At 38.4% G+C, this 26,730-nt stretch overlaps 1 protein-coding gene across 1 annotated transcript; it reads right to left on the reverse strand.

Annotated features, from left to right (window-relative positions):
• Positions 1-114: 114 nt before the first annotated feature.
• Positions 115-22,241, reverse strand: NUFIP2 (nuclear FMR1 interacting protein 2). Its single transcript, XM_043903256.1, has 4 exons — positions 21,864-22,241; positions 15,492-17,216; positions 4,397-4,429; positions 115-2,521 (listed from the first exon to the last, which is right to left on the reverse strand). The coding sequence occupies exons 1-4, from the start codon at positions 22,141-22,143 to the stop codon at positions 2,469-2,471; spliced, it is 2,091 nt and encodes a 696-aa protein (XP_043759191.1). The 5' UTR covers positions 22,144-22,241; the 3' UTR covers positions 115-2,468.
• Between the last annotated feature and the right edge of the window lie 4,489 nt (positions 22,242-26,730).

The following is a 26,730-nucleotide window of genomic DNA, read 5'->3' on the forward strand; positions in this document are numbered from 1 at the left end:
TTAAAATATATATTCATTCAACCTCTGTATATCACAAACCCAGAAAGTTTCTTGTGAGTTGTGAGACAGAAGAGCTTTCAAATACCAGGCAAGCAAAATAGATGCTTAAAATAAGGTGGGGGGTGGGGGTGGGGATGAGGACGAGAAGAGAGGGAGAGAATCTGGCCCTAAGGCGACAAGTGGTTACACAAGGCAATTGAACACACAGCAGAACTTTAAAACCTATAAAACAAACTGGAGCCTTTTTTTTCCTTTAATCAACCTTGTTATCTTTTTTTTTTAACCTTTTGAAAATTTTTATTTAAAAAAAAAAAACACAAAACACAGACTTCTTTCACTTCAGTATGTGGTATGATGCATTTTCCAGTTTGTTCAATGCTTTAAAGCTCAAGGATGCCTCTGCTTTCAATTGTACATGGGCCTGAAGCATCCTAGCTTTTGGCAAGCAGGCAGGAGACTCAACAAAAATCAAAATAGAACAAGGCAGACTAAATGCAGGGCACATCTGTAAACATATTATACATTTGAAAATTACAATATCCGTAAAAGTGATACAGTTTACAGGTGAAATGAAACTATCTGGAACTGGCCTACCACAAGTTTCTGAACCTGGACTGATACAATAAGTTATCTTATATATATATATATTATGTATAAAAGTTTTGTTTTACATCAAGTGGAATTGGCAATCCATGCTTATACTTTTAAAATCTAAGCAGGGCAGAAATCCAGACTATAAAGGTATTTTCTCTACTCTATGCTGAGTCCAACAGCTTCTTTCACAAACTACTTGTTAAAAGCCTCAAATAATCAAACAAAACAAGAAAACTCATCCATACTACAGTCGCTCAAAACTGGACATTTCTTAAACAAAAGGGCTGAGCAAAAGTAGCTACTTCCTCCCCAAATAACCCTGGGGATCCAGTCTACTTTTATTAGAAGACTACATCTCTCTGTATAAATACCCTGCTATTTTAACCTGTATTTGACATACATGGATATACTAATTTCTGTGTTTGTGTGTGTGTGTGTGTGTGAGAGACACGATGCTATGTCAGGCCAGAGAACTTGTTTTTATGCCACTAACATCACCCAACCTTTAATTGGACCCTTAGTTTCTGCACACACAAAAAAATTTATTTTAGCATGCTATATACAAGCTGCAGTGCAACAGGATGGTAATGTGATAAGACAGGGCTGATGCTCTTCTCTGCCCAAAAGAAAATCTCCAGAATTTCACATTATTTTCCTTAAAAAAACCCATTTGCTCTAGTAATAAAATATATTTATTAAGATATAATTAGAAGCTAATAAGCTCAGAAGTATAGTTTGCATGAAAACACACCTTCTATAGGCAGGGTTTATTACCTCCTCACTGGCTAAAAACATGAAGTTTTAGTTTTCATGGACTTTTTTCTTCCTCTTTTAGATTTCTGAGAAATTAAAGAGAATTTACAGAAAGGTACAGAAGTTTCTCTTCAGATGTTTGATGAAAAACAAGAAAAATAGCACATTTAGTGTTAGTGACAGAGAGCAAGTCTGGAGCACCTACGGTTGAAAAGCAGAATATATTTTTGCTCCCACTTACACAATTACATTAAAACATGGGCACAGGAGTATTTTTCCAGATTAAATACCTAAAGCCAATTGTTTGTTCTGTAACTTTTGTTTAAATGACACTCATGAAGTTTTTACTTGTTAAAGTCCAATATGTAACCAAAGCCAAGTGAACTATATGTACCACCAACTATTTCAGAACTGTAGAACTTCAATGCCCTCCCCTATCCCCCCCCACCCCACAAAAAAAATAAAAGGAAACAAAGAAAATATTTCCCAACACACCACAGAGGCTGCTTACTCCTGGCAAGACATGCAAATCATATTCGCTTTAAAAAAAAAAAAAGACCCCTGCAAACTTCAAGGCATTTTATCCAGCATTCTCGCAGGGCTCAAAGTAAAACCAAAAGATCAAGGGAGGAGTGGGGGAAAATGTTGAATCATTCTTGGTTCCCCGTGATTAGTGTATCACTTTAGTCACAGAACAAGATACAGGGATCTTTAAAAGTGGATTTGCCTTTCCAGTGGGTCATTTGTTGCCCAAGGTGATGACAGCAGGAACTTTAGAACCACGCTTGTTAATAAGTCCATATTCATTAATCACTTGCATTCACACTTAAAAACAAAAACTAAAAACAAAACAAAACTATTCAGTACCGGAGATTAAATAACCATGTGTAGTCTCTTGAAATAAATTTGTTTCCTTAAGAAGTCTAATTACTTTCAGTTGCCTTTTTTAAATAACTATATATATATAATGTATATATATATATATATTTGTATATATTATCCTGTGATTCTACTTATGGTTCCTCTGCTGCGTTGAAGATCTAGGAGCATAAAAGCCTTGTGTCCCCCATGAACGGTGGCTCTAATGCTGCAGAAAGGTTACAAATAGGCAGTCTGGTCCTTCATTGATCTGGACTATCCATGGCTTCATTGTAAGTGATTATCCTTTTGGGATCTGGAGGGAAGGTTAAAACATAAACATATAAATAAAAACAAAGTCTAAAATTCCCAAATGCCCATGTTCAAAAAATAAATCACAATAACCATCATGTAAACTGCCTGCTTTTATGAAAACACAATTTAAAGACCATTTCCTCTTTGTATTAACACACGTGTGACCCACTTTTCCTCAACCCATTTCAATGGATTCCCAGGCAAAAGGTCCTCTTGCCAGTGAGGGAGACCTCATATTAGAGGGTTGAGTTCAGTTAACCAGGACAATGTGCTTCTACTGACTATAAAAGCAGCACATTTGAAAAAAGCAGACAAAATTTAAGTCGTCAATAATCCAATACTTTAAATAAAAACTCAGATTTATTTTCTTTTGTTCCTGACAAAATGAAGTCAAAATTTATTTTAAGCAGTGTGGATTGTCTAGCAAAGAAATGTTCAAGTTAACACCTAACACCAAAAACTTCAGGTTAACTTAAGTCTGGCAGAACTATCATTTCAGTTTTAATTATGACTTATTTCTTGCTTTTAATTTCCCACAGTACCTCCAGACTTTATTCTCAACAACAGAAAAACCTGTGGATATCCTAGGCTCGACTATAAAACAGTCAGAATGTGTTTGGCCAAACATTCCAGCGTCATTTTAAATTCCCGTTATTTATCTGTATGCCCCCATCTTCTGGAGAGCAAAGATTGCGTTCACATACTACATCTATCTATCCTAAGAACTTTTAATCATACACATGCTTTAGTAAAAAAAATAGGAAACCAATTAAACTTGCTATCTAACAGAAAAGTATAAAGGCCTGAAAATAATATAAAAAAACTCAAGCTCACCTCAGGCCAAGAATCAATCTAATTTTGTCCAGAAACAATATCCTTTCTAGAACTCCAAGGGACATCCACTAGCAACTTGCTGTGAAGATAATGTTCATTCTTAATAGTTAATAACCATTTTAAAGTGAAAAACAGGTAGGTTTACTTTTGCAGAGTGTATTTTATAGACGTGTTTAAATTTGTTTGAATAAAAAGGTACACAGAGAGCAACACAAAATAATTTAAGAGCTTGTTAGTTATTTTCAGGCCACAGCTGTGTTAGACAAAAAATATCTGGACTAAGAATAAGAGCGAGCAATGTTGGAAAATCAGGGAAACTTACTTTTTAGTCTGGACACTTTACACTCTAGTTTACATAGCTTACATAATAACCTCTCTGTGCCTGTTTCCTAATTTCTAATAAGAAAATAGAATTTCTAATGCCTCTCAAGCTCTGAAAATCTAGGACTTTCACATTCGCCCGAAATTCACTTATTTTAACCAGCAAAGTAGATGGAAAGTGGGATCCAATTCAGTTACAGAGCTCTGAAAGCCAAAACCTACCAATATTAACCTATCAGTGTTAGTGACCAACTCTGTAAACTAAAACTCACTTCTATTTCAGGTATCCCACAACAAATATATTTTATTATATTTGGACAGAAGGTACTCAGTAATTAGGACAACCAATTTCAGTTTTTTGAGAACTCCAACACAGATAAAGATTGGCCGTAAGTGGAAACACTTATTTATGTTGGTTTTCTAGATTAAAAAATATTTTTGGTCTGTCTTACCTTCATATTCAGGGAGGAAAAATACTCACATTCTTTACACAGCAGGTAAAAACTACACTCACATACATTCTTTTCACTTACAGTATTACCTTGTCTTTAGCAGTCCTGGTATGGCAGCTACTGTCCTTTGATTGTAGTTATTATTAAATAACTTTAAAATACAAAGTCTACTTATTTGGTGGGCCACTATTCATTTTATTCCCACCCAAAAATAACGTACTGTAAGTAGTGATTAGCACTAACATTTCAGGTAACCTAACCATTCTTACCTTGCTTCTGCAAATTCCAAACAGATTCCATTTCTGCAAAGAAGGAAAAAAAGAATTCTTTTTAAATACTAAATTTTGCAGAGCAAAGTTTAAAGCTGCACTTTTCACTTTAAACCTAAGAAATATAGACTGACTATTGCTGGGCTGGAGGAAGGGTTGAAATAACACAGTTCTAGGAAACCCAGACAAAACACTCATATTTTCCTTTAGTTGTTGAGTGTCACTAAGATGCTCTGCAATGTTGATTACAGAAAGTCAATTATTACCTGAAATCAAACCACCAAGAGAACAATTTTATATGCACAAACAGCAAAGATTTGCAGATGCATGCTATAGGTAAATGATTAAAAACAAAACAAAACTTATTAAAAACAACCCAACATCTTTCAACAAGGTGCCTAGATCTTTTGAAGGAACCATCATCAAATTTAATCAAACTAGACCTTAAAATGCCTTATTAAAATTTTACTTAACTCTTTGCTATATGTAAGTAGTTCTCTCCTCCGAACCCAACCTACTCATATTTAAGCCCAAAGGTCAAAATGCCAATGCATGCCTATTTATTAATAGCATTCAACCTTTATCTGCTCAACTCAAATGTGATTTATATATAACATGCCTACTTTAGTATCTTAGAATAAGTATGTACATGAAGAAACTATAGTGACATTATAGAGAGAGGACAAGGAAAACTACCTGAAAGCACAGAGAAAGCTTCACAGAAGAGATATTTAAGTCTTGAGGAGTAAGACAGTGGATGACTATTACAGCATAAGAACCAAAGGACTGTACTGAGTAATAGGAATGACCTAGAACTAACACTGAGAATAAATGCTCTTCCACGGCCAGATAACTACCATTCTGAAAAGACAAAAAAGTGATTTTTATTCTGTATAACTGGATGTTCCGTATTCTGTAAATTTTTTGTATTCTATAACTTATCAGCAATCAACCATAGTTAAAGAAAAATGAAATTGGAGCTCGTTAAGATCAGATATAGCTGAACATGGACTTTTTAAACATGAATTATAGTTAATGTACAACATAATGGCTCCCTGGGGCTAAAACAGTGTGTACAGATCTAAAATTACTACTTTTTATTTGATGTGTACGGATGGGGGCAGGGAAAAAGACTGGCAGGAAAACTCCCATCTCCTAGGAGGTCTAAGGAGAGAGAACTGCAACCAATCTAATGGGGGGGGGGGGGACAAAGATATATCAGGAAAGCATTTCTAGTCATGGCACTCAACTATCACATCCATACAATTTCTAACCCTATTAGTTTCAAATAATTAGGAGGAGCTGCAAGAGTCATTAAAGCTGTTGTCTACAAATTTCTAGATCTCAGAATAGCTTATTTTAACAAGTCCAAAGATAAGCCTTTTCCTGGTTAACATCACTACAAGAACATCAACCCAACCACATTTTCCCTTCTAAAGTACAATACCACATTTGCAACAAAAATTCTTGAGGTGTTCTGTATTTACAGGTTCCTTGATGCTCATTATTCAAAGTTTGCTTAATGCAAAGAAATCTATATTTAGTTGTATGTTGAGAGAAGAAAGAATAAACAATACAACTTTCCAGTGTCATATAGCCCACCTAGGCTGTAACATTTTCCTTTCTCTTCCCCACCAAAGAAATCTTCAACCTACCCCTGCCCTACTCTTTTTTTAGGTGATGGGGAGGGTACTATATTCAAGAGTCACAGCAGCAGCCACACGACTTTAAAAGCAGAGTAAATATACATGTTTTGAATAAAAACAACAATAGCTATTTGCAAACACTTCATTTCTTTAATGGACTGAAGACATTTCCTTAACTTCAACTAGGACATTCAGCTTTACATTTTACTCTAATATTGTAAAAATCTTATTGCCCTCAAATATGGGCTCTGCAGTAGTGACTCTCATCATGAGGAGGGAAAAGGGATGGTCTGACCTAGCTAAAAAATTAGTCATGGGCCAGCCTAGCTTCCAGTCAGGAAATCAGCATTATCTGAAGTGTTGTACTAAGAAATGAATGCAATTTCCCTTCCTGCTATTTAATATTACTTCTGTAACTGGTAGCAACTTGATTTCCTTGATTAGAATTTTAATGTTTCTATGAAACTCCAAGTTAAGATGTAAAAGAGGAAATAAATCAAATACTGTTTGTATGATTATATGCCATGTTTAAACCACTCTAAAAAGACTAACCAGAAGCTAGTGATACAGAGCACATGGGAAAGAAGTGAATGACATTTTGCCCTTTTTAGGTTACAAGTTAGGATTCAGCTGTTAAATATAAAATGAGTTTCTCTGTATAATCTTGTTTTAACTATCACAAGAGAAGCTGAACAGTATAAAGAAGGCTATAGAACTATACAGAATCACAACATAGTAATTAATCTTTTTAATACTGCCCTCTTTTACAAACACACACACACACACACAAACACCCAAGTCTTTAACATCCCAGTTGTTTTAAAACAGGCATCACACACACAAAAATAAATAAATAAAACAGGCATCACAGCATCCAATTACGCAAACAGTTATTGAGAAATGGCCACAGGGCCAAACTTAGTGGTCAATTTTGCCAAAATCCTGTCATTTAGACCATTACCATACAAATTTGAGATTTTACTGTATCAAAATTTTAAAAATTCAAATACAATTGAATTTTTACATCAAATTAAATTTCCTCAAGTAATGCCGCTCAAATGAAGAAAATTTAACATTCAATTTCCTAAAGCAGACAACTTTGAAATAGTCCTTATCACAAGGCTTCCTGGAGTAAACATCCAATTAAATACAAGTTCTTAACTCCAAGTTGATTAAAAGGCATTACTTAGTGAATAGGGATACAGATGCAAAAACAGAAAGAAATACTCTCTCTGTGAGCTCAGTAGAGTAGGTAGGTAACTTTTCTAGGTAGAAGCATCAACACAAACAAAGCTTGATGGCATTAAACAACGTGTGCTAACTTACAGCAGTCAGCCAACTGGGTTCTACATACCACCTGTTTTTGCAAATAAAATCTTACTGGAATAGAGCCTCACCCAGTGCTCTTTTGTACAAAGCAGAACTAAATGACAACAGAAACTCTATGGCTCGCACAGACTAAGATATTTACTATCTGATCTTTTTTTTTTTTTACTATCTGATCTTTTATAAAACAAGTTCACTGACTCAGGCTTCAGCAGTCACAAGTAATTTAGTAAGTCAGTAAGATGAAAAGATTTAGACAAAGAACACCACCATTCAGGGAACAGAGCTAAAAGTTGCCACGAAGGAAGATTCAGACAAAAATGCCATTTTGGTATTTGTGGGAAAGAGCACAAAGCATTCATGAAAGAAAGTTTATTATTTAGTCACATAGGTGAAGGGAAGTCACTGAAGAAATGAAGTTATTATAGTACATGCTAGGAATGGATGAAATGAAAATAGAAAAAGCCCAAAAAAATGTTACTGCAAAAGTGAAGAAATTAGGGCAGTTGTATTAGAGATGGAAAAGAATGAAGATGTTAGAGAAGATCCATATAAACCTAATGACAAGGGTTGTATGTTAATTCACTAAAGGCGAAGCCAAGAAAGGGCAGTTTTGGGGGAAAAAATGAATTCAGTTTTATACACACAGCACTGGAGTGACATTGAATTGAATACATGTGGTCTGAACTCAGCATAAAAGCAGCTGAAGAAGTCTTAACTAATTCACAGAAACAGGATTAGATTACCCAGAGGAGTCTCAAAGCCTGAAAAGGGGACTGAAGAACAACATTATTTGAGAAAAAGAGAATGATAATACCAAGAAGACCAGGAATGTCGCATCAAACATACAAAAGTAAGAAAAGTAGATAGAGAATGTAAGGAGGGAGTATTCACAACTGCAACTCTCACCTAAAGTTGTCACACACCACATCCCACAACATATGCACATGTGTGCGTGCTTAGTCACTAAGTCGTGTTGACTCTCTGCGACCCTAAGGACTGCAGCCCATCAGGGTCTTCCCAGGCAAGAATACTGGAGTGGGTTGCCATTTCCTTCTCCAGGGGATCTTCCCACCCAGGGATCCAACCCATGCCTCCTGCACTGCAGGGAGCAGTTACCCATTCGCCTTTCTCTTGGACAGTGCCACTGCCCTGGTTCAAGCAGTGGTGTCTTATGCAGATTTCTGAAGTTGTCTTTTATCTAGAGACCATTAATTGAGTCTCAGTTTCTATCTTCTCCACTATGGTTATAATTCTCTTTCTTTAAAAATATAAATCTGAAATTGATCACATTGCTCAAAACATTTCAATGGATTCCCATTTGCCAACATGGAGATGAGTTCTGTGTGTCTGATATAAAATTTATTTCTAGAATAGGTACATTAACAACTCGATAAATTAAAGGTTTTTAACATGCACTATTCACCTTTCCTGAAACTGAGTGACTGGCAAAATTCAAACATAAGCCGTTTTCACCTAAAATATTCTGACTCTCCTTCTACAATAAGCCAACATTCACTTCTTTGAATTCTAACTACCTTTGTCCCCTGACCCCACCCACTCAACCTTAGTGTTTTCTCTGTATTTCAAATGCCGTTTTCTACAGAACAGTCACATTAGTGATATATATCTTTCCCATTACATTGAGTTTCTTAATAACATGAACACTGTTTTCATCTACTTATCACCAATCCTTCACACAGTACTTGGCACAATAAATAAAACATTGATTTGAACAGAATACTACTCATAAATCAGTCAAGGAAGTAATAATATAGAAAATGTTTCAGGTAGACCCATTTGAAACTATTATTCAATCTCTTTTGACCTACAAAAAGCAATTTCATATAGATTCATATTTTAATTCTAAAATTCTTCAAAGAAAAAGACCGAACCTAAGAGGGTTAAAACTAAATAGAAGCTTAACTTTTCCTCTTTAAAATTGAAAGATACTACTGCCCCAGTTAACAGAACATATTTAAAAACACTTAACATTTTAAGTACATAATGGCACCCTCCAAAAAGAATCAAATCACACATAAGGCAAAACAAGCTGACTCCCACAACTGTGAACCCCTAGATCAATTTATCAGTAATTATGCCTTCCAATCCCTTATTAAGATATTTTAGATCAAATTCTATAAAATCCTGCAGGGGTGGTGACATAAATTTAAATTCTGCTTCTCTTCCTAGTTCAGATTTACTCATCCTTTTTTTTTTTTTTTTTACTCATCCTTTTGATGATTTCTGGCTATCCCAACACTGTGTTTTGTTATTGTACCCTCTCCTCAAGCACTCATTGTACCTATCTGCCTATTCTTTTGGTTGTCAGAAATTTCTCCCTATCCTTTTTTCATTTAGACTGTACCCATAAAGAAATACAGTACATTTTCAAGTAAGCGGATTAAGGTATTTGTAAATCACCACCTTTTCAGTAAATGGTAAATTAACTCTTCAGTAGATCCATTTCAATCCTATATTCCCAACTTGGAGCTACACCAAGAGACAGCACAATTGTCAGGACCACCTCTAAATACACACAATAGAAACCTGGAGCACTTATTCTATTACTTTTAATGGTAAAATATAAAATTTAAGTTGCTTAGAATGAAACTGCTAAAAAAAGAAAAAAAGAATGCAACTGCTGCTGTGACAGTAACAGACAATTTCTGCTCCTCTAGCATGGGTAATTACTTCCCTTTCCCTCAGGATTTAGGCTAACAAAACCTAGGAGTTAAATTTTAGCTTCTATTAAATTCCTTCAAAGTTACCTTCCAGATTAGCAGCAAAGTAACTAGTGTACTCGTAAAGCAGAATTAATGAGAAATCAAGTACCCAGTATGGCTGTTAAAATGGAAAGTCACTGGTAAAAAGGATCTTACACAATGTTAAGAATTACTTGTCATAAATATTCCTATGTCTCATATTACAGAGAGAAAAAAAGGACTCTTCCCAAATCTAGGATGTTCAATTCGGACTGAAACCCAAGTCAAATCTGCAGGTACTTGTTTCTAAGATTGTTAGGAAGATAGCTTTGATGGCACAATTATGGGCAAATGCAATAAAAAGCACTGAAAATGGTTATCAAGCATGGCGTTAACAAGAGAAAATTTAATATTCAGATCTTTTCATGAACAAATGTCTAAACTGTATGAATAGTTTCCATCAGTTTAATTAACCATAACTTGTCTCCTCAATATCCTATTTCCCATATCCTGTAGATGTAAAAATTATCAGTTCTCTCTTGCCCTTACCCAATCTAAAAACTTTTTGAAATGCCTGTTTTATTTCTGGATAAGTAATACAGTCACAAGACTGAAAATACAAGAGGAAAATCTTTGTTATTTCTCTGCCTGGACTGTCCCAATAATCTGACTGATCTTTTACTTCTAGTCACCAGAAAAACGCCTTCTAATCTACCCTACAAATTGGTGCTACATTAATCTACGTGAACACAGACCTACAAGTCAACTGTTTAAGAGCAACTCAGTTTTCACAGCAGTTGAGTACAACCTGGTATGACAAAACAAAGGCTGGTATTTTATATTATGAAACCCAGGCTTAAAAATGATAAATGATTTGCCCAAACACATAGGAGTCAGGAATAGCAGCATTAATACCCCTGTCTTTTGTCAGTTTAAGTTACATACTACCAATCTATCTCCGATACTCAGAGGCTCCCCCTGCCCTCCGATGGGAATTAAAAGCCTCCATGATTTGACAGTAATTTACCTTTCTTCTCGTGTGTGTGTGTGTGTGTGTGTGTGTGTGTGTCCTCTCACCACATCACCTTTCTTCTCGTGTGTGTGTGTGTCCTCTCACCACGTGTGTGTGTGTCCTCTCACCACGTGTGTGTGTGTGTGTGTGTGTGTGTGTGTGTGTGTGTGTGTGTCCTCTCACCACATCACCTTTCTTCTCGTGTGTGTGTGTGTCCTCTCACCACATCCAAAGTGGATACCTTTCAAGATTCACATCACTCTTATTTTCCTACTTTTCTGTTCTTTATGTTTCGTTCTCTGCATTTTCTTTTTTTTTTTTTTTAGTTCTACCACTTTATTGCTACCAACCCATTTCCCTCCACCCTTGTGCACACATGCTCAGTCATGTAATCCCATGGACTTCAGCCCGCCAGACTCCTCTGTCCATGGACTTTTCCAGGCAAGAATACTGGAGTGGGTTGCCATTTCCTTCTCCACGTTCTCTGCATTTTCATTAAGTAAAAAGTTTTCCCTCATCCATCAAAATCCAGCTTAAATGCCACTGTCTCCAGGAAAACATACCCTGCACTTACTCTTCCTACCTTTACTCCATTAGAAATTCTCTCTCCCCGCCCCCCCAAAAAAGAAATTCTCTCTCCCCTCACTAAAATCTCTTATGTGTACCCTTCTTAAAACATTTAAAATCCATGCCTTAAAACCTGTGTATTATTTTCTCCTGTACTGAAGTTCTTTAAAGGAAAAGACTCACCCTGAAAAAGCAAGTCTTTCATAACTAAGCAAAGTACTCTGCCTATGAAGGTAGAATACAAGGGAAAGGAAAACAATTTATTGTACAACTCTTCAGTAGTATGGAAAACTATGACAGGAAAAAAAAAAACAAAAAAAGATTAAGCTGAGGAAACCTCCCTACAGACCTAGAGTTCCAATCCTAGTCTGTAATTAGCGTCACTCAGTGAGTTAAAATCTTTTTTTTTTTTTTAGCCCCCCCCCCCAACCCCCGCTCTCCGCCCGGCTGCTGGGGATTCTAAAATCTTTTTTTTAAATTCAGGGTTCAACTCAGATCTACTGGATCAAACCACTTATGCCAATAACCTGCCAGCTGTGGAGGTAATAGAGAAAGTTTTTCAGTCACCAGAAAAATAGCAATAGCTATTTTCATGCAATAGCCTATAATTGCCTCAGGAATATTTTATACCAGATAACTTTCACTTTGACTTACCCCAACCATCAAAAATTAAAATTTATCCCCCCTACAGTTCTATGTGTTGGATAAAACTTACCATATCAAAGTATTTAATGAATACTCCAAAATGTCAGCATTTTGAATGCCTGATATCATTTAGTGCAATATTAGCCAGGCAAGGTAAATTAACCAGTTTAACACTATAACCAAACACAAATCAATGTTACTTCTGAAGACTTGGCTTCAAATAAGTTTAGACCATTTCAAAACCAATGACATCACCTCAGAAAGTTAGAAATCTAAAATTTTAAGCCTCAGATAACAAATCAACATTTCTGAGTAACTACTTTGAAGGTGGCAATGGTTATGTGTCTTGGGTATGTTCATTAAAAGCCATCTCTCTATAACATACTCAAAAGTATCAATGAATAAAATCCTGACTCCCAACTTCACCCAGCACTTCCCTGGTGGCTCAATCATCAAGAGGCTTCCCAGCTGGCAGTAGTGGTAAAGAAACTGCCTGCCAATGCAGGACATGTTAAGAGACATGGGTTCGATCCCTGGGTCGGCAAGATTCCCTGGAGAAGAGAATGGCAACCCACTCCAGTGTTCTTGCCTAGAGAATACCATGGACACAGGAGCCTGGTGGGCTACAGTCCATGGGATCACAAAGAGTCAGCCATGATTAAAGTGACTGAGGACACACAATGGTAAAGAATCCGCCTGCCACTGCAGAAGACACAGGTTTGATCCTTGGGTCAGGAAGATCCCCTGGAGTAGGAAATGGCAACCCACTCCAGTATTCGTCCCTGGGAAATTCCACGCACACAGGAGCCTGTTGGGCTATAGCTCATGGGGTCACAAAAGAGTCAGACACCACTTAGTGATTAAACAAAGATGAACTTCAATCAACTTTACTTACCGATTACTTTTGAACACTTGAAAAGACCATACTAAAGGATTCTTTTAAAGGACAAAGGATCTTTCAAAGAATATTCCAAAAAGCCCCACCGATTACCTCTTTTAAGAGTTTTAGAAAACTTGCCTTAATTTAAAAAGATCTTCCTATCTTTCAAAGGTTGTGACACAAAACAAAATTCAAATAAAAGAAAAATTAGTGACCTGATGGATCAATCTACATTTGGCAGAAATTCAAAGAATCTGCCACTTTGTGACCTCACTGAACTGAACATTGTTTGTTCTAGGTAGGAAAAAAACAATACCAATTTCTTCTCAATAATGTCCAACTACAAAACTCAAACTGATGCACTTTTACTAAAGCAAATCTTTCAGTAACATCACCAAAACTAAATATAACTGCATCCATGTAGGGGTATTTAGTTTCTATAAGTATCACTGATTTCATATCTGTTTAGCCCATCTGGAGGACAAATATATACACATAATATCTAAGAATAAACAAGAATTAATACTCTCATTTAAAAAGGTCTGCCTTTTTTCCATAATAAAAATCAGACGTATCACCAACCAAGTACCTAATGGAACAACTTGCCCCAGAATTCTTCCAGGTTGTGAGAGATCATAACATAACCATACATCCTCTCAGGTTCACACAACCACCATGGCTGTAAAATACTTTGGCAAAGACTTTCCAAGTATAGTGGTCTCCGGAGGCCAGATGGCACAGAAAATATTACAACACTCACCCTGGCAGAATTTAACTTATAATTAACCAATGTCTTAAAAAAAACTATTTATTTTTCCCCTAAACTTTCCTAAAAATATACAGCTCTTAGTTAACATATATTTACTTCCAAAGAGCAGTGCTAGAGAAAAATGAAGACAGATAATTTTATCTGCCAGGATTTCCACTCCTAAAGTCCCATAGGCAATTCTATTTATTCCCATTTTTTAAAGGAAGAAAAATTTAAATGGGTTTCTGTTTACTAAATGTTTTACAATCTGCAGATAGAGAGGTATGGAGACTAGATAATTTGCTTAGAAGTCACATAAATAGCTTTGTTATTCATCTATAAGGCAGTGATTCTTCTAAGGAAAATATGAATTGCTTCATCACCACCATCATGCTACCTCTTCCTTACAGGTGCAAATCATTGCCTAAATGAGTTACTGTTCAAAATGGGGCTGTGCAGTATATATTAGGTGTGCACATGCATGCAGGGGGTAAGGATTTCTTTCAGGGGAGGTGCGGGAGACAGAAGGAAAACTGAAAACCACTGTTCTCCAAAGCAAAGAGGTGCTTGTAACATCATTTGTAAACATCATTCACAGAACAAAAAACACTGTTCGGAGTTTGGGATATGGCATATATATGGACTAATAAACAAGGTCCAACTGTATAGCACAGGAACTACACTCAATATCTTGTGATATACCATAAAAGAAAATATGAAAAAGATATTTTGCTGCAGAGCAGTAATACACTAATTCAACTACACTTCAATTCAAAAATAAATTTTTAAAAAACTGCTACATGAACACTGCAAAAACAAACAAGAAAACATTGTTTTAAGGATTTAAATTACTTACACCATAAAACAAATTTTCCTTTAAGGCACAAATAAACCATATCCTTAAAAAGTTATTAACATGGAACTTGAAAGATATCTGGTTCCTTTTTAACATGGGCTTTGGGGCTATGAGATACAGAGACTTCCTAAAACCTGGTCCCTATAATGCTAACTGTACCTGTAAGTGTAGTTTATTTTCTAGTTACCTTTAGCACCCATTACTCCTTCTTATAAGAACACAAATTAGCTGATAACTTTTGGACTTCTCCGAAACACTGTTCCTATTCATTTTAGGCAAATTAGAACTACTAATTGAGCTTACTAATAAGCATATGATATAAAAAGCAAAGGAGAGACAACATCTATTCAAAGAAAAAAATTAAAAGAATTCTAATGAGTGTTTAAGAGAAAATAAAACATCATCCCTTTAGCACCCCCACACTTCTTTATTCCCTGAACAAAAGGCAAGAGCTCGATTATAACTTGTTTATATAAAAAGAAATGTTAAGTTGCAGAAGTGAATATTCCTTCTAAACTTCAGCCATACTATTTCCAAAGACCCTGAATTGTTTGATACCAGCTGCTTATCCATAATGTTATTCTCAACTAAGCTCTGCAATCCCTAAAGAATCTCATAGCAGCTTCCAAAATTCACCCTTAATATAACAGCCAATAAATGTATTAATAAACAACCAGTAAGAAATTTCATATAGGAAACAAACAAGTTACCTTTAGTGTGATATACAATAGCAGCCCTCAGGTCAAAAGAACCCCAGCTATCATTCCTTTCTAGGCCTCTCTGGTATCTCTGTTCTTTGGCGGAGCCTAACAAAGTGTTCGTAGGAGACGCCAGAGGATTTTGATTTTCTATCTCATAGTCCTTTGAGAGAAACACTAAAGCACCTTGACTACTGGTGTCTGCTTTTTGCAGGTCACCTATATGACTGGGTTCCAAGGATAAGGCTCCACTCTCACTAGTAGTCCCAGATTTTAGAATGCTACCCAGAACTTGAGGACTAGTCCGTTTTTCCAGCTCATATGCCTTGGGAAACACAGGATGCTCAGTTCCTGAGGGGATTATTTCAGCACCCTGTGAAACCAAAGTGGCAGGATATTCCCCTTGAAATGTCACCTCCATCACTTTATGATCTGATGACTTCCCAGTAACAGTTTCAGGGCCAGCACTGGGCTCATTGATAAATGATAAACCCCACTGATTTTGGAAGATATCCCCCAGGTTTTGCTGATCTGTCTGAGAGGGCAGATCCACTTGTGCTGTGCTCAACAGCACAGTTTGCATATTTGAAGGGTAGATAAAAAGGCTGGACTTAATTTGTTCAACAGCTGCTGAAGTCAGACTCATGTCTTGGAGAACTGAATCAGTCCCAGAAGAGATGGGTGTTAGAGTATTAGCAGCAGTAGTTAGCAGTGGCTGACCCCCTGGAGAATACACACTTGCATCAGTCCCTGCTAAAACTGGCCCATTAGAAAAGCTGGCCGAAGTAACAGATTTCAGCGCTGACATAGGGACCTGGGATAATCGACTTGAAGATTGGGTCTGAGTTTCCCCAGTAGATGATGAGGAGGATGAAGATGAAGATGGTGACACAGAAGAGTTCTGTACAGTTTTGTTGAGGTTTTCCTTAACTTTGCTTGCATAACTTATTTTAGGAACGATTTTAGCACTGCTATTGTCCACTGGAAAAACTGGGGGTGGTTTAAACAGGGTCCACGAGTCCTCTTTGGAGGCAACAGCAGAAGTATGCTTTCCTTTGGGCCGATCATCAAACTTTTTGCTGCTCACACCAGGCTTAATATCAGAGCTTTTCCGCAGCATATCACCCACAGCAGGTTTTCCTCGACTTGTTCCTCCAGGCCCAGTTTCATACTTCCAAATAGGCTTTGAACCATCTACTCGATTTCCCTTTTGTTCACTGTAGTCAGGCTTGAAAGTTTCAAGTCCCTGTTTTAAGGTTGGGACATTGGTCTCTTGTTGCATTATTTTGTCCTGCACTAAATTAAGGTTTTCACAACCCTTGGCACTATTGCGCCTAGCTTTCCTTTTTTTAGGAGTGGTATATCCGCTCTCAGATCCACTACCATCATTATCTGCTCCTTTGCCCATATAACCATTAGTAATATAGCCAGAATTATTTGTTACAACACCATTTGGAATTGCTATGGTATCAGTCTTGTCTATAGATTGGTTCTCTCCAGATTTATTTTCGTAAGACTTCCCATTCTTTTTGTCCATACTGTTTTTCTGAATAAAATTCCTGGTTTTAATTCCTGCTTTCCCAAAGGTGCTGGACTTTACAGTCTGCTTCAGATTAGTGTCTACAACTTGTTGGTTGCCATTGAGGACCCTGGAAATAGGGTTGGCAGCTTCCTCAGAACCCAGGTTCTTTAAAGATATTTCTCTTTCTCCAGCATTACCATTTAGTTCACCGTAGCCTAGGGGGAAAAAAGTAAAAAAAAAAAAAAAAAAAATTAGAATATGTAAATTACAGTAGTACCTAACATTTAAGGACTATTTAATATTTACAATGTGCTAGACTCTTCGCTATGAGCTTCAGCTTTATCTTACTATTTAATAACTCTATGAGAAAACACTTGTTAGCCCCATTTACAGATTAGGAAGTTTACTAAGTAAGAGAACTGACCTAGGATCAAACCAGAGTTCAAGGTCAGAAATAATGTAACTTCTTAAGCATATCTCTTCTCTAATAGCATCAACCTTCTCATCATTCTCACAAGGCTGTTATAAAATTTCCTTTACCATTAAGAACAGAGCTACCCTTTGGGCAAAATCAAATTAAATGGATACAGTAAATCTAAATATTACAGGAAAAATAAAGACTGCACTTCTATGAAACCATAAATGTCTGGTGGTCACCGTAAGAAGTTCCTAATTGCATTCTGTCAAACAAAAAATCTAACAGTTGTGAACTTTTTTGAAAATGATGTTAAACTCGACACATCCCATACATTCTATCATACTGTTATTGTATGAAACCAGAACACCTATCTGCCGACTCTTACTACATTTTTCTTCATTTCATTATACTATACTGCCTAACCAAATGATTCAGTAAGAAAATACTAACAAATGAAAGGTATCTAATTTAAAAAAGTGTTAAGGTATTCAAGTTTAATTTAAGAACTTCAATCACCACAATCAGTTTATTATTACACATAATTCAATTGGGTCAACAACTTTTCTCATTTCCTCACTAGTAAAATAGTGACACTAGTAAAGTACCTTACTATGAAACATTCCCTACAGCATTGTGAGGTCAAGTCATTAGAAAGAGATACAAGATAAAGTTAAGGATAAGACTCACAGACACACACACACACACTCTCATACATTTAAAGCAGCTTTTCAGGGGGATGGGGGGAATCCAATAGTATTTGGTATTAGTATTGCAATAAAAATACTAAATAATTTGTCATTTTCATTCATTTCTCTTGGGCCTGTAGCCTGTAAAGGCTAAAAGGCACATGAGATTGTATATTTTTGTTTTCAAATTTTGTTTTAATATCCAATATGGTAAACAGCAATAAACATAACCCATATGACTAGCTCTTCATATATTTTCAGAGGATAAAGAACAGTAAGATTTTTTTTTTTAAGTTTGAGAACCATTGTTTAAAAAAAAATTGATGTGAAACAGAACACACTGAGAAGATTCACAACAGGGTTTACTATAATTTTAAGTCACTTACTCTGCATCAGTGAAATGAGCAAATTATATTAACTTTCAGAAAATAACTCAGGAAAACATACTTAAGGCATAACCGTTCTTGAGCAAGAGTGGCACAGAACCTGTTCCATGAGAGAATATATTTGTATAAAGTTCTTAACTTCCACTAGAGTTATATTTTACTTTTCGTCTGGCTGAAAAAGGCATGATAACCAATCAAATCAAACTTCTGGTGAAAAAATTCTAACTATGAAACAGGAGAGCGAGCTGCTTAGGATGTTTTCTAAAAGGTTTGTTTTTCCCCAGAATCAGAAATTTCAACAAACTCTCAACATTTTTAACAGATATAAGTTTACTCGTGTACCACTCTAGACTAACCAGAACCACATACACCATTAATGTACTAACTGGCTAAAACAAAGGCTTGTACTCTTGGGCCAATTAGTCATAGCTTTTCACATCTCTTAAGATAAGCAGTCTTAAACACAAAAGTAAATAAATAAATAATCCAAAGTGCAAATCAAGTTGGACCAAAGCCAAGACTTTAAAATTAACTGGAATAATTTTTACTATTTAGTTGCTTATATCAGAAATTACCGATTTAAAAACCACCCAGAAGCCACTATACTTTTACCTCCAAGTTTTAATGACAAAAAGTATTTCTCATTTAACTGTATTAAAAATTTTCCACCAAAACAAAAACAAAATTCCCATGGTAACCTTGTTGGTATGCAAAATGTCTGACTTTTTTAATTTAGGTATTAAAAAATGTAAACATTATAGAATTACTGAGAAAAATCAAAGGCCTCCTAGTGCTTTCATTATTTAGGGTTGCCATGCTAAAGCATCTAACCCTACTTCAAAAGGACTCAGCAAAACTCGAGTCCTGAAAAAATCTAGATTAGTATCTGAAATTACCGAATATATTTGCATTTCTCCCTCTCTTGCGCCCTCTTCTGGATAAAGAAAAACTGTTCCTCTTTATAGGTTTGTGGGTAATGGGTCATAAAAGCCCCCCTCAACAAGCTACAGACACATTTCAAAAATCCTCACAAGTTTTCCTAATAAATTATAGACCTATGCATGTTGAAGGAACAGTAATATGGCCAGGACACACAAGAAAAGTTGCTCCCCCCACAGTTTACATTCTCTCATAACTGTTAAACCCAGTTTCCACTATTTATCCCCTTTCAGGATAAAGCTCAGGGGATACTTCCATAAGTAGAGAGAAGTCCTGCGGGGAGTATACTAATACCTGACAGACAAAACTGAATTTCCCAATCTGAACTGTAATACTGCCTTAGAGTCCAAGTAAGCATAGTTAAGATGTTTTTTCCACCTGAAGCTGAAAAAGATTTAACGTTTAAAAGAAATATAGGATGTACAGTTTCTAACAGCTTTTAAACTGTTCCAAACCCTTAGGATTAAGCACTCAACAAATTTAATGTTCTTTTCTACTGCACATCATCAGTCCCTATCACCCTCCAAAATGGAAGGTGATACCTCGATTTCAGTCTTCAATTACTATTAACTCTGTAATAGAAATAGTTTTTCTTCAGCTCTCAGTAAGAGCTTATATCAAATCTGACACCCTGGGTTTAATATTTTCTTACAACTTCAACTTATAAACAGAACAACTAAAATCTGTATGGTTATAAACTTTTAAGTTCATTTCTTCTCAAATGTTTTCTAAAATGACTTTTGCCCTCAATTTAACATTTGTTAAAGATAAGAGTTTGGGGATTCATATCGGTTTTAAAATGGGAAAACACCTTTCCTTATTAACATGAAATAAGTCTCATCCCAGGCAAGATGGTAGTGCACAAACCTCGTGGATGAGGCACCTCGGTTCACCCCTAAGGGCAAGAAAAAGGGGTCAAAAAAACCTCGTCCTCTCTTCCATTCAATCAAACACTGTTCTAATCTCATTCCTCAAAACCACTGCCCAAGCCCACAAGGTAAATGTTGGGGGGAGGGAGGGTTGTTGGAGGAAGATAAAACAAGCTTTTTTTGTAAAAATGAGCTGCTAGAAGAAAACGACCCAAGTGAAAGCCTGAGAGGCGGAGTCGTGAGCGAACCTGGCAGGAGACGAGGTTCCTGTGGCAGAGAAACTCGTGACCGGGGAGCCTGGTTCCCGCTGGGTACCCCACCCGGCCTTCAGGCACCGCCTCTACCCAAAATGTATCCCCCCCCGGCCCCCCCAGCCCTCCTGCCCAGAGGAGCGCCCGCGGCCGCCGCCCGCGGCCTCCTCCTCTCTCGCGTCAGCTTTGAGGCCGGCTCCCCGCCCCGACCGCCCGCGCCTCCCGCCGCACCCGGGAGCGGGAAACGCGGCCGCCGGCGCGCGGGGCCCGGCGCAGGCCGCTCCCCTCGTGGCCGCTTCCCTCCCCCACCCCAACCGCCCCCGCCCCTCACCCCAGGGACCCGCCCGGGGCCGCGCGGCCGCCACCGGGTTACACAACCCGGCCGGCGACGGGGGGGGGGGGGGGGGGGGGGGGGGAGGGGCGGCCGAGGGCCCGGGGCGCCGGCGCCCCCACAATGCTGGGGGCGAGGTGACGCGGGGGGGATCCCGAAGCACCCGGCTCAGCCGCGCCGGGCGCCCCTCGACACCCTTCCCCCTCCGCTCTTCAGTGGGCCGGAGTCGGTGACAGGAATCGGCTTCCAACATGGCGGACAGGAAGCGGCCCCGCGAGGAGGAGAGAACATTCCAGCCGCGCCGGCTCTGGGGGGAGCGGGCCCGGGGCGCCGGCCTCGGAATGAGCCGCAGGGACAAACTGGGAGGTCCGGTGCCCGAAAGGAGCGTCTAGGGGTGGAAATGACCCGAGAGACGAGGGGTCCCAACCGCCCCCCCCAGACGGGGAACCCCAAGGCCACAGGTGGGCTTGGGGTGGCGGGTGAGGGAGGGCACTTCCTCAACTCTGCCCCACTACCCTCTCCTCGCCTTCTGCAAAAGGGTCTCGCGACGCCACCCGAGCCGGAATTCGCTAGGCCTTCCTGAGTTACACCCCGAAGCATTTTGGGGGGCTGGGTTCACCCCCAACTCAGGGCCCCCAAATTAGGGTCCCTCCTGGGCCGCAGGAAGGTAAACGAGAGAGGAATATAAAGGCCAGACTTCCAAGGCCGACCCTCCGGGTTTCCCTCCAGCCCGGGCGGGGGCCGGGAAGGTCACACTGGCCTGGTTGGGCCTCTCCCATGCTGAGGAGAAGAGGGCGCTGCAAACCGTGAGGCCCAGCCCGAGCTTTCGGAGAATGAAAGGGGGCTTCCCCACACCCGCAGGACACCGGCACGCAAACACACACACCCCGACCCCTTCCGCGCTTTTCCGATCCAGCCCCACCCCCATCTCCCGAACCCCCCCACCCCATCCCCCTTCCCCCACTCGTCCTCCCTCCCGGACCTGTTTTCTTCTTCGGCGTTTCCTGGTGCTGCTGGAGGGCGTGTTTCTGCTCATGTTTCAGCGGCTTTGGCTGGGCCTTGGGGCTGCCCTCGGCTCCATGCTGCAGGTATTGGTGAGGCTGCTGGTGATGGTGGTGGTGATGGTGGTTGTGGCTGTGGTTGTAGAAATAATAATGGTGATGGTGGTGCGGCTGCTGCTGCTGCTGCTGCTGGGGGTGATGGTGCGGATGGTGGTGGCTGTGATGGTGCTGAGACTGTGGCTGGCCGGGCTTCTCCTCCATTGAAAGCGGCTGGGACTCTCTGACTGAGGCTGCGGGCTGCTGCACCGTCAGGATCTGAGACTGCTTCTCAGGGCTCACTCAGTATATCTGAGCGCGTCTCGCCAGCGCACTGGTTAACAGAGCGATTCTGCGAGATTGGCAGCCGCACCCCAGCAATCAGGAGCCACGCTGAGCCTCTGGCCCCGCCCCTAGCCCAAATCCTCTTTCCTTCCCCTTCGCCACAGCCGCGGCCAACGCCACTTACCCTATGCAACCTCACAGGGCCGGGCCTTCAACGTCAGCACTATGGCTCTCTCTTGTGGCGCTTTCTCTCCTTCACCGCGCAGTCTGCGAACAGCACTTTCTACACTCCTCGCCAGCAAGCTAGCTCATGTCGAGGGCAGCAGATTCCACTGGCGATTCCACTGGCTCTGGGAGCCATCTGTTGGTTTTGCAGCTCCTAGAATCTATTGGCTTTTTTTTTTTTTTTCCCCTCTAAATCCTTTTCCGGGTAACCAGAGGGGAAGCTCAATTCCCTTAACCCTGAGACCACTAAAGGGGCAAATCAAAAAGAAGAAATAAATACATTTTTAAGAATACAAGAGCTTCACAATCCAGTAGATCATTTTGTATTCTGGATTCATTTTGCTTTGTATTCATATGCTAATCTCTTCCTTTCCACGAAGGGATTATAGGATTCCACAATGGGGTATCTGTGTAATTTTCTAAAAGGGCACAAAGGGTTTAAATCATTGTTTCTTTGTAGTTGGAGGCAAGGGAGAGCGGGAGGAATGAAAATCTAAAAATCTACACAGAAGCAGTTGTTTGGTGGTGGTTTTTTTTTTTAACTCTGCAGGTGAGGTCAACGGTGAATTCGAGAAAGATTTTAGAATGCAAAGTTTCAAGAGAGAAAGAGGGAAAGAGCACTTTAGAAGTTAAGTTTTAAAAAATGCTTTGCATATATGGAAAATATTGGAATGTAAAGAAATACTCTATTGCGTTGTGTAACATTGGTTTAGCTTATCCGGCATTATCACATTACAGCCTGATTTTTAAAAGTAAACGTTTAGTCAAGAGAGTGGTTACTCAGGAAGGAGGAAAGGGTTGTGATGGGGGCAGGAGGGTGCACTCTGATAGTCTTTATTTCTTGACCTAGATAGTGGTTACAGATATATTTGCTGTATAATTATTTCTTACTGAATATGTATGCATCAGTGTGAGTGGCTCAGTCATGTTGGACTGTTTGCAGTCCATACCCCATAGACTCTAGCCCACCAGGCTCCTCTGTCCATGGAATTCTCCAGACAAGAATACGGGAATGGGCAGCCATTCCCTTCTCCCGGGTATCTTCCTGACCTAGGGTCTCCTGCATTACAGGCAAATTCTTTACTATCTGAGCCACCAGGGAAGCCCATGAATGTTACATTATACATTTTTTCTCAGTCTGTGTTATATTGGGGGCATTTTTTTAAATTTACCGTAAAATACACAAGATTTACCATTTTACTCATTTTTTGGCATGCAACCCAGTGTCGGTAAGGACACTCACATTTTATGCGTCCATCCGTCCATTTCCAGAACTTTTCATCATCAGAAATTGAAACTCTATACACATTAAACAATAACTCCCCATTCCTTCCCCCCATGCCCTGATAACAATTATTTTATTTTCTATCTCTATGATACTTCATATAAGTGGAATCATAACAATATTTGTCCTTTTGTGTCTGGCTTATTTCACTTAACATGTCTTCAAGGTTCATCCATGTTGTGGTATATATCAGAATTTCCTTCCTTTTTAACACTGAATAACATTCCATTGTATGCATATGCCACATTTTGTTTTCCCATTCATTCAGCAATGAACATGTGAATTGCTTCCTTAGTGTGTATCTTAACAATTTTTTAGATGTGGCTTGAATTTCTACAGCAGGACCATGTTAAAGGAGCAAAGAAGCTTAAAAGAAAAAAGTTGTACTTTGCAATTAATGAATATCAGCACAAAAGAATAATTAAAAAATAATTGCTTTTTCCAAGAGCAAGTGTCACTGAATTCAGACAACCATGTCCAGATGTTGACTCATTCTTTATAGTGAGGATTTGTGTTGCCTTACTAAATTTTAAAGAAAGACCCCTTTGGGTAAAAGGGGTATACGTTTACCCAATTGTGAGAACTAAAATCCTAATAACATGTCGTGACAAATAAGTCCTTGCTGTTGAATAGTATTGTACCACTTTCCCATCTCTTAAAGAAATAAAAGTGTTTATGAAATTTAGGACTATGTTGATAGGGCTTTATATTCTTTTGCTGATTTGGACATTTGGTTGAAAATCAAAAATCCTTGAGTCATAATTTCTCTTAATATATTTTCTGCATTATAGTTGCAAGCAAACCAAGAACACTCTTTCTGAGCTTCTGGCCTTTCACATCTTTGGCCTGCCTTGGTGTCTTCACACAGTTATATGAAGTTTAGGAAACTAAGCCTTGCTCTCATATGCTCTAGTAACTATGAATGTTGCTGTAGTAGTGTGCAATAGTATGGAGAAAGACTTGTGATGTAATGTAAGAAAAAAATGCAGAGTACTAAATTCTATGTACAGTAAGATTATAACCTTATAAAAACATGAATCTTTGTTTACTTATTTGTTTATTTTGGCTGCATTGCACAGCTCGTAAGTATGGAACAACAACAGTAGAATGTGTAACTTTTCTTCCTGCTGATTTTTCTAAAATAGTTTTATGTAAAACATATTTTAAGATTTGCCATGTATTTGAAAAAAATAATGCCATAATACCAAACTTCCTTGAAAAGAGAATAATTGGGTTTACTTCAGTTCAATTCAGTTGCTCAGTTGTGTCCGACTCTTTGCGACCCCATGAACCGCAGCACGCCAGGCCTCCCTGTCCATCACCAACTCCCGGAGTTCACTCAGCCTCATGTCCATTGAGTCAGTGATGCCATCCAACCATCTCATCCTTTGTCATCCCCTTCTCTTCCTGCCCTCAATCTTTCCCAGCATCAGGGTCTTTTCCAATGAGTCAGCTCTTCGCATCAGGTGACCAAAGTATTGGAGTTTCAGCTTCAACATCAGTCCTTCCAATGAACACCCAGGACTGATCTCCTTACTTCAAGCATGTTTTTATATTTTAAATAAAATCTGCATTAAGGGGAAAAAAACACATTAAGGAAATGTAGTATAAGTCTGGAGAAATTATGGGTGCTATTTTTTTTCTTCTATTTTCCAAATGTGCTGTTACATAGTCACTACTTTTCATAATAACATTATTTTTAAAAATTAAAATAAGGGACTTCCCTTATTTGATTCCTGGTCAGGGAACTGAGATCCCACATGCTTCATGCTGAGGCCAAAAAAAGTAATTAAAATAATAAAAAATTGAATCTACACAATCTTTAAAATTCATTTTACACCGTATTTTACCTACAGTCAATGTAGGAAGTTGTAATGGAGAAACAGGCGGTTCCTATATAAGGTAGGCTAATGTTTTAACTATCACCGTTTTCATAACACCTATGGAGCATTTATGATGTGTCAGGAACTGAACTATTTTATCTTTGTTTTCTTTTTTTTTTTTTTTATCTTTGTTTTCATGTGCAATTCCTTGAGGTAGATATTAAGCCCATTCTACAGATGAGGCATGTAAGACCTGAAGAAGTTAAAAGAGACTTGCTTATAATTTAAAAGCCACCAAGTTTATGTTGGAGCCTGAAGCAGATTCCAGGTCAGCTGGATAGAAAGAATTTTTAACACTATTAAGTGTGGTATACATTTCTAAAATTGTAGTAACCTCTGAAAAACATTCAAGCTATATCATAACCCCCATGAAGGTAGTATCTGGTTATCAACAGAGGCAGGGCCTCCAAGGCCCTGGAGGGGTCCTAGAAATGATCTCTTGAAAGAGCTAGGTATTTTACTTTGTAAAAAAAAATTTTTTGTTTTTAGTTCTACCACTTTATTGCTACCAACCCATCTCCCTCCACCCTCATGCACACATGCTCAGTCATGTAATCCCATGGACTTCAGCCCGCCAGGCTCCTCTGTCCATGGACTTTTCCAGGCAAGAATATTGGAGTGGGTTGCCATTTCCTTCTCCATGTAAAAATTTTTAAAGTAATATCATTTTGTATTTTTTCCTTCATAAGGGCCCTCCCCAAAACCTGGATTCACCCCTGTTAGTAGTGATTTTTAACAATCATTTGGGAATCTGACTCAGTGGTGTTGTAACTTCAATAGGTACTTTAAAAGGTTATAGTCATGTTTTATAACAACATGGAAAAATGCTATAACTCAAGGGCAAAAAGCAAGATAATAAATTATATGTATACATTATGATTGCATATAAAATGTGAATTCAAGGACTGAGGGAACTTGAAAGCAATAAAACCTTTTCATTTGTTCAAATGAATATATATTCAAATATATATATATTTTATATATATTAGGTACTGTTTATGTACCAGGTCTTATGCTTTTTGTTATTTGGGATTTTTTTAAATTAATTTCTTTTATTGATAGAGGTTTGGAACTTGGGTAAATATGTTGGCGACACTGTCTTAATTGTCAGATGAAAGTCATTTTTCATATACC

The sequence above is a fragment of the Cervus elaphus genome, chromosome 5, assembly GCF_910594005.1.
Source record: "Cervus elaphus chromosome 5, mCerEla1.1, whole genome shotgun sequence".
Classification (NCBI taxonomy): Eukaryota; Metazoa; Chordata; class Mammalia; order Artiodactyla; family Cervidae; genus Cervus; species Cervus elaphus.